General features: G+C 33.5%; 3 protein-coding genes across 6 annotated transcripts; all 3 read right to left on the bottom strand.

Annotated features, from left to right (window-relative positions):
• Positions 1-2,313: 2,313 nt before the first annotated feature.
• Positions 2,314-6,271, bottom strand: RAD51C (RAS associated with diabetes protein 51C). Its single transcript, XM_020356898.3, has 9 exons — positions 5,941-6,271; positions 5,721-5,831; positions 4,673-4,795; positions 4,467-4,500; positions 4,289-4,359; positions 3,984-4,210; positions 3,646-3,777; positions 2,879-2,945; positions 2,314-2,765 (listed from the first exon to the last, which is right to left on the bottom strand). The coding sequence occupies exons 1-9, from the start codon at positions 6,050-6,052 to the stop codon at positions 2,590-2,592; spliced, it is 1,053 nt and encodes a 350-aa protein (XP_020212487.1). The 5' UTR covers positions 6,053-6,271; the 3' UTR covers positions 2,314-2,589.
• Positions 6,272-8,825: 2,554 nt separating this feature from the next.
• On the bottom strand, positions 8,826-13,790 carry LOC109802260 (S-adenosyl-L-methionine-dependent methyltransferases superfamily protein). Of its 4 annotated transcripts, none has more exons than XM_029271758.2 (3): positions 13,688-13,790; positions 9,829-9,944; positions 8,826-9,722 (listed from the first exon to the last, which is right to left on the bottom strand). In XM_029271758.2, exons 2-3 carry the CDS (start codon positions 9,829-9,831, stop codon positions 8,949-8,951), a joined length of 777 nt encoding a protein of 258 aa, XP_029127591.1. In that variant the 5' UTR covers positions 9,832-9,944; positions 13,688-13,790; the 3' UTR covers positions 8,826-8,948. The 4 variants fall into 4 exon arrangements, with proteins under 4 accessions (XP_029127591.1, XP_029127595.1, XP_029127594.1 ...); XM_029271762.2 differs by having other exon boundaries at positions 9,829-9,896; positions 13,688-13,718; XM_029271761.2 differs by lacking the exon at positions 13,688-13,790 and adding an exon at positions 13,463-13,604 and having other exon boundaries at positions 9,829-9,896.
• On the bottom strand, positions 10,894-13,603 carry SLO1 (SLOW GROWTH 1). The gene is made up of 2 exons (XM_029271755.2): positions 13,463-13,603; positions 10,894-13,174 (listed from the first exon to the last, which is right to left on the bottom strand). The coding sequence occupies exon 2, from the start codon at positions 13,158-13,160 to the stop codon at positions 11,127-11,129; it is 2,034 nt and encodes a 677-aa protein (XP_029127588.1). The 5' UTR covers positions 13,161-13,174; positions 13,463-13,603; the 3' UTR covers positions 10,894-11,126.
• Positions 13,791-14,733: the final 943 nt, after the last annotated feature.

Here is a 14,733-nt window from a genome sequence, read left to right on the forward strand (position 1 = left end):
TTCTTGGGGCGTAAGGAAAAGTTTCACCGTAGCCCCACGGTGGGCGCCAAAATGTTCCGGCCACTGGATGCGCTAGGGTTTTTTCCTAGATCAAGCCGCGAAGCCAGAGCATTCAAAAGTGTAATCTGCCTTCTCAACTCTAAGGTTTAGGGTTTTATGGTGCGTCGTTCATGGGCTACTTGGGCCCCGAGGATCAAGGGATTTTCCTAACCGTAAATATTTGGGGAATATTTTATCGTATAGGTTGGGATTTTATTCTTGATATTGGAACAGCATTTACATGGGAGGGGTAAGTCGGATTCTGGCCGAGTACCCCTGGTTGAGCAAACAGGTCGGCTATTTACCGAATGAACCCAGCCTAGTCGGTCTTCAACCGACTAGGCCCCCAAACGAGAGGTTCGGTCGGTAATGTACCGAGCTCCCCTCTGGAGGGGATGGTGCTGGACATGCCCGTAATTGGGTTCAGACCGAGTATCCTCTCTCTTAGGGGAAGGACTCGGATTAAAGCTGAGTAGTGGGTTGCGATCGCCATACCGCCAAGAGTAAGGTCGTGTCGGATTATGACCGAGACGCTACACTTGCCTTCCAGCCTCGGGCCTATAAGGCAGAGAGGCTTAGTACCTGGTCATCTGGTCGGCTATTTACCGAGACGCTACACTTGCCTTCCAGCCTCGAGCCTGTAAGGCAAAGAGGCTCAATGTCTGGTCATCTAGTCGGCTATTCGCCGAGACGGTACAATAATAATCGATCTGAATTAACCATATCTATTATAAAGAGATAAACTTTAGTAATTACTATTTTGATTTCCACTTTTTTATTGAACACTTTTATCCTTTGGTTTTTTATTTTTTTTATTGGATATTTTTATCTCTAAATTCATATTATACATTTTAATAATGTTTTCTCTCAAATTTCCTTTAGAAATAAATATATAGAACCACAAAAATAGTTCAATAAATATTTTATTATGTTTATCACCGTAAAAAAAATAGTTCAATCTAGTATATAATCTAATATAATTTTATTTTTATTATTATTATTATTATGAATAAAAATGATAGATAGAGGATGAAACCCCAAAACTATCGGATAAAAAGTCAATGACATACCGGAGATATGCAAATTAAGTATTATTATTTATTTAGAGGTTAGCTAAAGTTTAGTAATATCCAATTTGATCTAGAACTGAATTGAGAATAAACAAAGACCTACAAGAAGAATTTCATCTTTGACATTAAGAGATCTCCTTGAGTACATATGTCCACCAAAGTTGAATTTTAATAGTTGCAAGAGATATCAAATCTGGATCATGAGAAATGCAAACTTTGACCTGATCTTAGACTATTTGTGTCAACCTTAGAAGGTGAATATAATTTATTTTAAATTTGAAAAAATAATTTGTCGACTTGATGAAGGAGTTTAATATGGATTGCTTGAACCATATTTCCAATTCACACAACTCAATTCTATTTGAATACAAACAAAGTACCACATTGTTAGAACAAGAAGAAAAATAAGGGCCTATAAAACATACATACTCTATTGGTTAAAGGTGTTTTGAATAATGACCAATAACAAAATTATGAGAGTATAAGCCCAAAGTGAACAACATCTATATCGATGTGGAGTTATGTGTACAAATGCCCCAATAAAAATAACAAGATATAACCTTCCTCTTAATATAAATATATCTTTTCAAAGACAAATACCATAACAATATCCTTAATAGTGATATCAGAGCCGCTGGTAGGTTAAATTTGGTAACAACAAATAACTCTATATCCCATACATACAAACAAAAACAAAAGTGCAATACAATACATACAAACAATAACAAACGGACAATACAAAGTCAATTTAAAGAAATGATTATTAAAATGTAAACAAGGTTTCACATCGTTAGAACAAGAGAAAAAAATAAGAGTTTATAAAATACACATATACTTCATTGGTTAAAGATCTTCCGGATGACAAAAAAACAAAATCATGAAGACTTATATACAAAGTGAACAATATCTATACTATTGTGAAAATATGTGTACTAAATACCTTAAATAACCTGATAAACAATAAGAAATAACGCTTCTCTATCTCTCAGACAAATATAAATCATAACATAACCTTGATAAATTCAACTTTAAACACTCTTTTTCACGAAGTGATTTGTGCCGACATTTACGACCAATTGATTCAGGATACAACATTCATCATATTTACAACCTTATTTATTAAAAAAAAAAAAAAAAAAACGCATGATTCGGCATCTCCATTCAGTTGGGCTAATTAGTTTGTAATTTTCACGTTGAATATAAATCCAAGAGAAAACTTGCTACGGTCATTATGCTCTTTAAATTAACTCAAGGGTAGATGCCCCTTTATTTGTTCACTTCAAGACAAACTCAATTAAGATGAGCCTTATCTATAACACCAAACCAAAACTCACTGTACTTTGTGCCTACACAAAGCCATCGTTGTAGGAAAGTAAAAAAAAAAGGGAACATGGTGTATAATCTTGTTATATCTTTGACAAAGGAATAGCAAAAAGAGTGAAGGAAGGTTGAGTTATAGACTATCTTCCACCTCAAAATCTCACATCATCTTGATTCGTTTGCTGCTTGAAGTAGAATTACGTATCCCCCTAGTGGTCACAGAATATGGAGCTGATGCTGATTTAAGAGAAGGGGATTTATCAATAAATGCATGCCGTTCATTGCCATTCCAAAATAAGATTATCCTATTTGTGCATGAATGTGACCAGCTATCTCCTGTTCAGCATCATTAAGTATAAACAACAAACTTCATTAATCAAGGAACAAAATGATATAGGCCATTCAAGCTAAAAGTGCAAGTGAGATGTGCAAGATGGAATAGCACTTGCCTAGTGCAAGGGTCAACTGAAATGAACCTTCAACATACTTGGTTGTTACTTGATTCAACATAACAATCTGCCAGAAAATCTAATTAGTTCAACATAACATTTACAATTGAAAATTATGGAGCGCAAAAACAAGACAATAGATAAAGAAAAAAAAAGGACTGGACATCCAGCCAAGGAAGCAAAAATAAGGACAAAGCTTCATAATTACCATAGATACTGTTGGGGTTGCTTTCCAATCAGAATAGGAGTTTCACCTTGATAATATGTATTTACATTTAATACAAACCTTAGAAATACATTTGTGCAATTACCAAGATGAAACTTTACTTCTAATTGGAAAATAACAATAACAGTACTCATTATATTGTACTTAAGTTTTGTCTGCAAGAAAATTCCATGGTACCGTGCTCACTGGAACTAATCTATTTCCCTAGGTTCAGATACATACACAATTACACATTCTACCCTCAGATTGCAAGGGATTTTGTTTATGCATGGAACCAAATAGGTGGATGAGGGAATAAGAGAATTCCATTACCTCATCTCATATATAAACAAGTAACTGTTCATTGTTTTATTTTTAATGTTCTCTCGCTTTACTGAAACACCTTATTTGACCTATCTACAAACTTGATGTTAAGTTTAAGTGTCTTAGCAAGTATTACACTTGATCCACACAAATTGCATCAACGTGATACATCTGCTATTAATGATTTATTAAGTTCACTACAGAACAGCTCTGGCAAGCAGAATAAATTGAGTCTTACAGCCAAACAGAATTTTTTTGCAAGCTTCATCAACTTCAAAGCCATTTCACTGAGCAATCGAGTCCTGAGAGCCATATCATCAAAATCTTGGCGGAAGTGGAAAGTAACACTGTCAACAATGATGATCTTTACCTGGAATTATGTATTTAAAAATGGATCACAATGGATTAGTTAAGATGTAACAAAACAACTTATCAAAAGGAAAAGGAAAGAAACCCAAAGCAAGAGTACTGCGATTGTCGACAATCCAATGCAACATATGAGGTCAAGACTCAAGGATAAATTCAACATGTTTGCTGAAAAAAAAATCAATTTGATTGATGAAATACTATACTTACATCTTTATTCTCCATGATGAATTTGTCCAAGTAATTTATCAAAGCAATTTGCTCAGTGTAGCTGCAAACACGAAAATAGAATATATTTTCTAAGATATTATTAGGGTGAACTTTAACATCACAAGCTTGAAAATCCTTGTGAAACTGGTGGCTGTATTCTGCCATATCTTCTATGCATGCTTCAGCAATTTGTAGAACACGTTCAACCATAAAGCTTCCTTCTGTGTCTGAGTATCACATAGGCACAAGAAGTGCAATCAATGACCAATGCTGAATGAGTATTAGAATTTAATTAAGGCTCTTACCGATGTATATTGCCTTCCCACCTAGGCCACCATATTCTTGTGGAATCTGAACATTTACCGCAAGTTGAATCCTGCAAACGTAAACACCAGTGATTATTACAAATAACCAAAATATTTCACAACTTAGGAAGGAAAAGAACAATAGCAACATGTAGAAAATCAGGATGACAAACAATACCCTATTTGAGTTTTACCGATGCCTGGAACTCCACCTAAATAAAGATTAAAGAAACAAAGAATTATATTACAACTAGAAAAGGGAAGAAAGAAAGAAAGAAAGAAAACAAAGATATTCATGCATGACAAACAACAAGTAATATATATTTCATTTGAAATCATGATTATGGGTTTCATACTCATAAGAGAAGCCAAACAATCACTAACCTATTTCAGTGACTTCTTTGCACTTAATTCCTCCGCCAAGGATGTTGTCCAGATCCACACAAGATGTGGTAATGCAAGAAGAAAATTTTTCTTCATTGAGCATATCCCAGGCAGTCTGTCCACCTGCATGACATAAAAACACAAAATGGAGAAAAGGAAAACAAAAGAAAGATTACTTCAAGTGCTTCATGGAATCATGCTCTGTAGTATATACTGGACCAAATTCAATTCATATAATACAGAAAGAAAGTAATACTTCAATTAGAAGGTCACATATCAAGTAAAACCAAAGCACTTATGCCATATAAATAAAATGTCTATTAATTTTTTTATTGAGCATAGCCACTCGATAGTTCTTTGCTTCCCCCAACCAATAATCTTCACATACTCACAATAGGAGATTTTTGGAATCGATTCTATCCACTAGATAATTTTACATCCTATCTAAGGCTAAGCTAATGTGTAGGTGAATCAATTGGCTCACCGTGACAGGTTGTGGATTCAATAATAGTGTTCTTAACATTTAACAATTTGTCTGTAGATCTCTCCAAACAGCACTATTCACATGGAAGCTCCACATTTATATTAATGAAAGCTATTGCTTCTGGCTATCAACTTGATTTCTAATACACATCACATCCCAGCTTGAAAAAACTTGATATCATAAATTGGAATTTCTTTTGGTACAACAAAAACAACGACAAAAGTCTTATCCCACTAGGAGGTCGGCTACATGGACCACACATAATTTTCAACAGCAAAACCCAGGAACACACATAATTGATTTGACAGGAGCTTTCCCCATCCTTAACCTCTTCAAACATTGCCTCCAACACAACAAATTCATGAGTAACGACTAGCCAAATCCAATATAGTCCTTATCACTCCACCAGTTCAGATCAAAAGAAATCATGGGAATGCAAGAGATGTGGTCTTTTCAAATGAACATGCACCATTTATACAAAACATAAAAAGTAAAAAAATTCTGATCACATTCCAAAAGAATAACTAAATAGCCAAATTGGAATCAACACAACACAACACATACCACCAACAACAGCAGTGTGAGTCCCATTTGGTCTTTCTCTCTCCAAAGCACTACTAGCTTTGGTTGCAAGACTCAGAATTTCCGAGGCTTCACTATCAGAAACATCAATATCTGCCAAAGTGAGATAATGGGTAGGTGAAAAAAGAGGAACTTTTTAACATATATGCATGCCCATATGGAAAATGAAAGAAGGGTTGAGAATTGAAATTGAAAGGAAAACCTCGAGCAAGGTGGGTGGGGGAGGCACGAGCAATGGCATCAAGTGTGGTGTAACCAGCAGCCAAGAGTTTTCCTCTCTTTGAAGCTGAGATTGGAAGCATACCCACTTCCATGTTTCCCACTCTCACTCTCTCCCTCTCACCATATTTTTACTTCTTCTGTTCGCAGCAGCGTCAATATTCAATCAAAATTAACATCAACGATACTTCAAGAGCATAGTCTATTCAAACCGCTAAAGTGATTAAACAAAAAATTGAAACTTAAAACAGATTATGAATCGAAAAGACTGAAAATGGAAATTTTGTATTTGAACTCGAATTTTCGATTTTATGTTAAAAACTAGTGTGTATACACTAACGACGTAAAGTCGTGAAATTAAAATGGACATGTATGATAAATTATTAACTATTAACTTTTGTAATAATTATCTTAAAAATTACACTAATATTTTTAATTAGATAGTACATTGCATCGCTAAAAACTAAACTCTTAAAACTAAATTAAAATAGACTATTAGAGTATTAGTGTTATTTTAGTCTTAAATAAATCTTAAAAAGTTATTTTATTGTTCAATTTATTCCAAACATGTATTTGAAGTTTCAAAAAATTTAAGATTATTTTAGCTTGTGATTTATAATAATTTAGACAATTCATAATGAGTGTTTACAATTTCAATTTTTTATATTCATTTGAATTTTGTTTGTAAGTGTTGTTTTTTAAAATAAAAACTAGATATTAATTAAAGTATTTCTTTAGTTTAAGAAAAATGTTTTCTCCTCTTTTAATTTTTAAAATTATTATTTTCTTATTTAAATTTTCAAGATTTAGAAAATATATTTATTTTTATTATTTTCATTTTTCAAGAATCTATGGTTGGTGAAGGACAAGAGGTTTTAGAGTTTGAAGGAGAAGAAAAGACATTGTAGCTTGAAGAAGGAGAAATACATAATTGGACCCATAGTTTTCTTTACTTTATTATAAAGTTTAAGTGAGTTGAATTCTGTAAACTTATTAGAATTAAAATAAACTACAAGACTTTAAACACTTAGAGAGGTAGTTAAAGATTACTCATCAACAAAATCCTTATATTGATAATAAAAAAGTAATGAGTCTATTTTTCAATAATTGACTGATAAGTATATCCATAATTTTTGAAGATGAGGCATTATAGCTTGAAGCCACATAGAGGAGGAAGTGAGGAAAGTGTAATGAGAGAAGGTCAATTTAGTAATTATAATGAAATAAATGATACCCTTTAGATAGAAAATGGCTATGTATGTATTATTGTATTATGGGTTTTCTTACAACGAAGAAGAAGGTTGCTATCACAATAGACTACAGAAACGTAAAAATGAGGAAATAGAAAGTCATAATACTTATACCCTTACTCTCTTTCTTTTCCCTCGTATAACTAATTGTCACCTCACACATAATCCCTTATATGTGATTTGACCCTCCTCATCCTTGCACTTTTTTTTTTGTTGCTCACAATCATTGGTTCAGTTGTCACCTGTCTATTCTCCCTAACAAAATTATTCTTCTCCACATTTATTCCCTGAACTATCCTTATGTTATTTCCACTTGTGATAAAAAGGAAAAGAGACATCACAACTTGAAACCAGGAACAAAAGTGAGGGTGTTGAAAGCCACAAAAGAATCAAACGCAAAGTGAGGCATGAGTTGAAATTTAGATTATTTAGGTTAATAATTTAGACTACTACTGGTTTGGATATGATATTTTGAGATTTTAACCAAACATGTTTTTCAATGATTAAATTAGATGATTTTTTTTTATTGTAAAGTTGATCCAAAACCAAATTGTAAAAACCTTTAATTATCGAAGATTTTATAATTAAACTAGTTATTACACCAATAAAAGGTAGTGGTTGATGTTTCAATGGTATAACCGCGTAACCTCTGCCTGTAAAATATAAAATAGTTCAAGTTTCAATGTTTTTTTGAAATGGTATGATGGGCAAAATCTCTGATGAAATAAATTATCTCAAGAATCTTAACAGCATTAAATCTGCCTATGCTGTGCCTTTTTTGTTTATTCCTTTTTTCATCCACCTTTTCATGGCTGGTTAAAGTCTCAAGTGAGACATATCAGGCCTAATTTGCAATTGCGAAATGCCTATCAAATTCAAGGAAAAAAAACATTGAACAGCTATAAGATGAACAATTGTTTTATGACAGTGAATATTGGACAATGAAGTGCCATCATAGCAAAGATATATATATATAAGGGAGTTATAATTACATTATATAACTTTTACCAAATATTACACCACTAATAACTTTATATTAAATATAAATTTTGTAAATCTAACTGTTAAATTAAAAGTCGTATTTCTTAGATCATATATACAAAATTTTATATTAATATAAAATAATTTGATACTTCATTTTTATAAAATAAAATTGACATAATATATTCATTTCAAAATATAATAAAATAAGAACATTTTAATCACTTTCAAATTGTTGTTCAATTTTAACAAAATTTGATATACACATATAAAGTAATATGAACTTTCAATCTAACGGTTAAATTTACAAAATTCACATTTAATATAAAGTTATTGAATAGTGTAACACTTGGTAAAAGTTACATCAGTGTAATTATAACCCCTATATATATATATATATATATATATATATATATATATATATATATATATATATAAGGTGGGCAAGTGGACATATAATAGAAGATAAGACCAGAAATGAAAGTATCCTAAAAAGCAAGGATAAACTTATGAGATGGCAACGTAAACTTGCCTAGGATGGTTTTGTAGAGTGAGAAGAGAAGATCAAATGGAAGATGGTCCGATTAAACAGGATAAAGATCAAGGAAAACATTAGAAGACACTACTAAGAAAGACCTTGCTAAAAGAGGTTTTATTGAAAATTTAGCATTGGGTGGTGTATTTATGAACACGCTGACTCCCATGGCAATGCAAAACATTCAAGTTGTCAAGATAAGAAAGACATCCCAGTCTCATAAAATCAATTATTTTTGTTGTCACTATTGGTGCCTCTCCAATACGAAAGCAGAGGAACTAGTGCAAACAAGGAGCCTAAGAACCCAGAAGCAGATTGGTCCGTTTCATTCACTTCCTTATCAAAATCCCGCCAGAACTTGATGATATGGAGACTTTCTTCCTCTGTTGATCTTTGGACAACAATCTTAGAAGCATATCCTTTCTTTCTCATTAGATTGCATATCTCAGATGGATTGTTTGCTGTGAGGGTGACCATGTACAACCACCCCTTCTCTGACAAAAGACGGTCTGCAACTGGCAAAATCCTGTCAATTACACTCCGGCCATTCTCCCCCCCAGCCCAAGATGATGTAATACCGTCAACACCGACTTCATCTTCAGGGGTAGGCACATAAGGAGGATTCACAACCATAACATCAACCAAACCTGCTAGACGCTCCTCTAGTCCTGATGCAATATTTGTTACTATCAACTCTGCACCAACCCCATGTGCTTCGAGTGTCTCATGTGTCACCTTCACTGCATGTGGGTTGATATCAGTTGCAATATAGTTGATGCCACAATCTTCCTGCCCAAGAATAAGAGCAAGGGAAGTAATAACATATCCACTACCACAGCCTATCTCCATGCACAATGTTGGATGATGTTCCAACAGGTTATTGCGATCAGCTAGAAGAGCATCAACCAGTGCAAAAGAATCATCACATGGTTCATAAACCTCCTGGTGTGAACTCACAAGGCGAATTTGAGCAGTTCTAGGCAACTCTTTGAACGAAGCCTGTCATTGAAAAGGTAGCTATCAGTAAACCTCAATGGTTGAATCTAATTCACAAGTAAAAGGGGACTGAGGAAGTAGAAGCTATCAAAGATTTTCTCTACCATACCATTTCACCTTTGTTCACTTTGGCAGTGAAATACTGATGACCTTTATTGAATCCAGGTCTGAATTGCTCTGGTCAATGTCAAGAGAAAATTCACAATGTCAGCATCCTCCCAACTCCTGAACGCAAGACGGCAGAATAATTCAGTTGTAATAATTTAATATTACAAACAAGTAACCTTTGACAGCAGGAAAGACAACTAAATTTAACCAACACAGGAAAGAGAAAATGAGTACATAAATATGAACCAAGTCCGGAAACTATATATATCAAACCAACAGGCAGAAACAAGTGAAAGTGTCAGCTATTGGATTTTGACAAATGTTTTCAACAAATATTCTTTTGGTCTTGTTGATGCCATATATTTGATTAGATAAAATCAAATGCTTTCAAATGCAATTGTGATTAAAATCCATATATGAGAACAAATAATTTTATATATCAGATAAGTATTACAAACAAGTAACCTTTAGGTTGTTACAATGTTTGTTTAAAGTTTTATTGTCATGGAAAATCATATAAAATTAGTCTTGAACAATCTTATCATAGAACTCATACTGGCAGCTCAATTATTTTCCTGTTAAATCTTTGTAAAGAGATCCAACAAGTTGGCAGGGGAAACCATGCCATGAGTAGGAGAATTGTCAACCATCAAAAGGGGGAAACTTTAAGCAAGAAAGGACAATAACTAGGGGCAAAAGCAAGTAAAAAAAATATGTTAACCAACATATTAAAATCATATTGTGCATACTGTTTATTCTCTACAGCAACACTGCTGGACCTTAGACATTTCACATTTTTATTTTATGAAAAAACGTCTTCATCAAAGTAGAATGCTTAATGAAAAAAAAGGAAAAGGGGAACCCATGAAACTTCCAACACTGGGAGAGAGTGAACTCAATGCAGTCATAAACACAGTCCTGTTCATCTCATCCTAGCAAATTTGACAATCCGTACAGGTGAAGACGATACAGTGAACACATGGTTGACTAACAAAGAGAATATTTGATGATGTACATGATAAGTCTCCGTGCTTTTCCAATTAAAATACTGAAGTAGAGCCACACATAATAATCTAATACTTACTCTGCATTCTTCTGTAATGAAGATCTTACAAGTTATATGAAGGGGCACAAGAAGATTCAAATCAGTGAAAGGACACAGGACAGGAAAGACATGACTCGTGTTATTTACGTACATTTTCTAATGTAGGATCCCTGGATAAAATGAAAAACGGGTGCAGGCAGTCCAGGGAAGAGCATAATTAAATGAGCAGAAATAAAGCAAACAAGCTGACAAATTTAGGAAAAAATATTATCTTCATAAGCAGGAATGTCACATGTAAAGACATGAAGCTCCAGTTGTTTTGTCAATGAAACCAGGCATGCATAAATCCATTCAGACTGTGGATGTAACGCATCCCTTGCAACGAACTCATGAACAATGCCATTGATCTCAATTGAGCTGCAACCAGGAGTCTTCTCTACTCCTCTCTCCTTCATTAGCTTCCTTGCATTCCTTGCCTCCTTCCACATTTTTGCCTTACTGTACAAGCTAGCAAGTAAAACATAAATACCACTATCTTGAGGATCCATCTCAAGAAGCTTCAAAGCTGCCCTCTCTCCAATTAGAACATTACCGTGGACACAACAGGCAGCGCATAAAGCACCCCACACAGCAGCATCTGCTGCCATTGGCATATTTCGGATAAGCTCTTCTGCTTCCTCCAAATGACCAGCCCTTCCTAGAAGATCCACCATGCATGAGTAGTGTTTAAGCTGAGGGGATATATTGAATTTAGAGCTCATTTGGGAAAAATATTTGCGGCCTTCTTCAACTAAACCTCCATGACAACAAGCTGATAAGACACCAAGAAAAGTGATCTCATCAGGTCTTAAGCCACTATGAATCATTTTTAAGAAATAGGATATAGCATCATGTGCGCTCCCATGAAGTGCTAAACCACGAATAATGGCTGTCCAGGTCAAACAATTTCTTTGAGGAATCTCTTGGAAAACCTGGAGAGCTCTTGCAATATTTCCACACTCGGCATACATGTTAACTAGTGCGGTTCCCATGGCAACATCTAGAGAGAGATTGTGTCTTTCAATATAATGGTGAATCCATATTCCCACGTCAAGTGCTCCTAGTTGTGAGCATGCAGACAGACAGTTAACTATGGTCACTTTATCAGGTTCTATTTTATTAATTTGCATTTCATGGAATAAAGCCAATGCCTCTTTACTATTCTTAGCTTGCACACAGCCACTAATGATTGAATTCCAAGGCACAACACTCTTCTCTGGAATTTTATACAAAAGCTCCCGAGCAACATCCAGAAAACCAAATCTGGCATACCCCAAAATCATTGTAGTCCATGAAACGAGGGTCTTATTAGCCACGTTATCAAATATGGCTCGTGCAGCCAACAGGTCTCCACACTTCACATACATGTCCATAAGTGCATTATTGAGCGGGATTGTTAACTCAAGGCCATGTTCTTTAATGTAACAATGAAATTCTCTGCCAAGACTCAAATCCTGCAATTGAGAACAAGAAGAAATGATCCCAATCATTGTAATCTCATTTGGTTTTACTTTCTCTGCCTCCATTTCCTGGTAGAGTTTTCTAGCCTCATTTGCTAGCCCTCTTCTAACACACCCAGTAATCATGGAATTCCATGTTACCAAGTCTCTCACATAAACTTTATTGAACACATCATATGCCGCCTCCAGCTCTCCATATGAAAGTAGCATTTTGATCGACGCATTGTGCACAAATATATCCGATTCAAAGCCAAACTTCAACACATGCCCAAGAATAGTAAAACCAACCCAATTCATGGATGAATAAGAACAAGCTTTTAGCAATAAGGGGTAAGTATGATTATCCGGCTTCAACAAACCACATTGCAACATTCTCTTGTACAACAAAACAGCTCCTTCTAAGTCTCCACTTTCCACGGATCCCCTAATCGCCACATTCCAAGAAAAGACGTTCGGCTCCTTGATCCAATACAAAATTTTAGTACAATACTCAAGATTCTGTGATTCGGATAGAGCACAAAAAGCAACAAGGCGACTGGCAGCAAAGCCATTGCCGATCAAACCCGTCAAAATCATTCGTGCCTGAATCTGCTTCAGCTGAAACAAGGACTTGGACCTTTCCAAGAGAGAAAGGAGAGGGTTCCGTTGGACGAAGCTGTGAGTCGTGTTCCAATTGATGGGTTTGACACAAAGAGACAAGAAACGACCATGTAAACAACAAAGGAAGCTTAAAACTGGGGTTGTTGGAGGGTATCTGTATCTGAGTTTGCTGAGAAACACAATAGCCATAGCTTGGCAATGATCTATGAAAGTTCAACTTCTTATTAACGGAATCACTTACATAAATAACTACGGAATAAATCAACAATTGAAGGCCTATTTATATATTTTTTTTATTTTAATATTTTTCATCTACAAGTGTCAACATTCTCCAATGTCCTATACCAAAAAAGTAACAAGAAGCAAAAGCTATGTGTGTAGAAAATAGAAATTCAATGGGGTCACAGCATGAATGGTTGAATTAGGTGACAGGAAAACGGAAGCTTAAGAATTAAAGGAAAAGAGAAAGGGTTGATAAAAAGGGGACTCACCGTTGATGAAGGGTTTTAGTTTGAGGTCTTGTTAAACAAAGCTTTTGGCTTTCCCCGTCGATGGAGTGAGATCAGGTAGGGTTAGGTTAGGTTAGGTCACAAATTGGATTATAACAATTAATTTTGCGTACAAACATTTTGTGATAATCGCCATAAACATTTCTAGCGGTTGCGGTTCAGTTCAGTAATCCGATAATAAAAATATTAAGAAAATTTGTCGCTTACCCCTTATGTCTTCTTAGGTTAGCTCCGTTAGGATCAAGTACTTGCCCTTGTTTTCTTAGGTTAGGATTTCCTTGGGCATGATTTATTTTATAGCATAGTTTTAAAGTTGATATTAAGTATTATTTTATATTTATAATTATTTATAATTAAAAAAGGTGGTTCTAAAAAAGCAGTGATTTTTGGGTAATCAATTTTTTAAGCACTTCATCACACTTTTTTTTCTCTCTCTTTTTTTTCTAATTTTTTTATCTGTATAATCTATTATATTTTTTTCTATCTCTCTTTCACCAAGTGTCTAATAGTATTTTGAATGTCAAAAATATTTTTCCTTTATTAAAAAAGTGATTCATTTTAAAAAAAAAAGATTTTTGTATAAGCAGAAATGAACTGTATTGGTTACAATGATAAAAAAAATCTTTTTTTAGTAAAAATGATTTTTAACTTATTTTGATGTAACAATTGTAGAAGTATTTTTTTCATTACAAAGTTGCATAAGTACCTTAATAAGAACTTATAAGAAAAAATTTGTTACTTTTTATTTTTATTTATAAAATTTAACTTAGAATAATTATTTTTTATATATAAGATTCAATTTATAATATTTAATGTATTAATTAATTTTAGACTAAAATATTCTTAATTAAAACTTGTATTCTCTTAATTTGATGGAATATATTAATTATATATTCTTTAAAAGACATAAATTCTAATTGTTTTAGAGGGTAAGTAATATTAATTATGAGAGAGAAGTAATATATAACATATACTTTAATTGGTTAAAAGAAAGGTGAATATCAATTAAGAGAAGAAAAAAAAGTAGTACAAAGATAGTTTTGGAAAAAAAATGAGATAAATTTATTATTATCAACTAGATTAACTATTATTTTAATTTTGATGAATTATGTTTTGGGTTTTATATATAAGATTGGAGGTAGTAAGATTTTTTTTAAAAGACTTGAAATCAAAATTTTGTAATATAAATTTTAATGGATTTATATCATAAGAATTTATAAGATTTAAATGAATTTTATGAGATTTTAAATGAC

The sequence above is a fragment of the Cajanus cajan genome, chromosome 3, assembly GCF_000230855.2.
Source record: "Cajanus cajan strain Asha chromosome 3, NIPB_CcT2T_4, whole genome shotgun sequence".
NCBI lineage: Eukaryota > Viridiplantae > Streptophyta > Magnoliopsida > Fabales > Fabaceae > Cajanus > Cajanus cajan.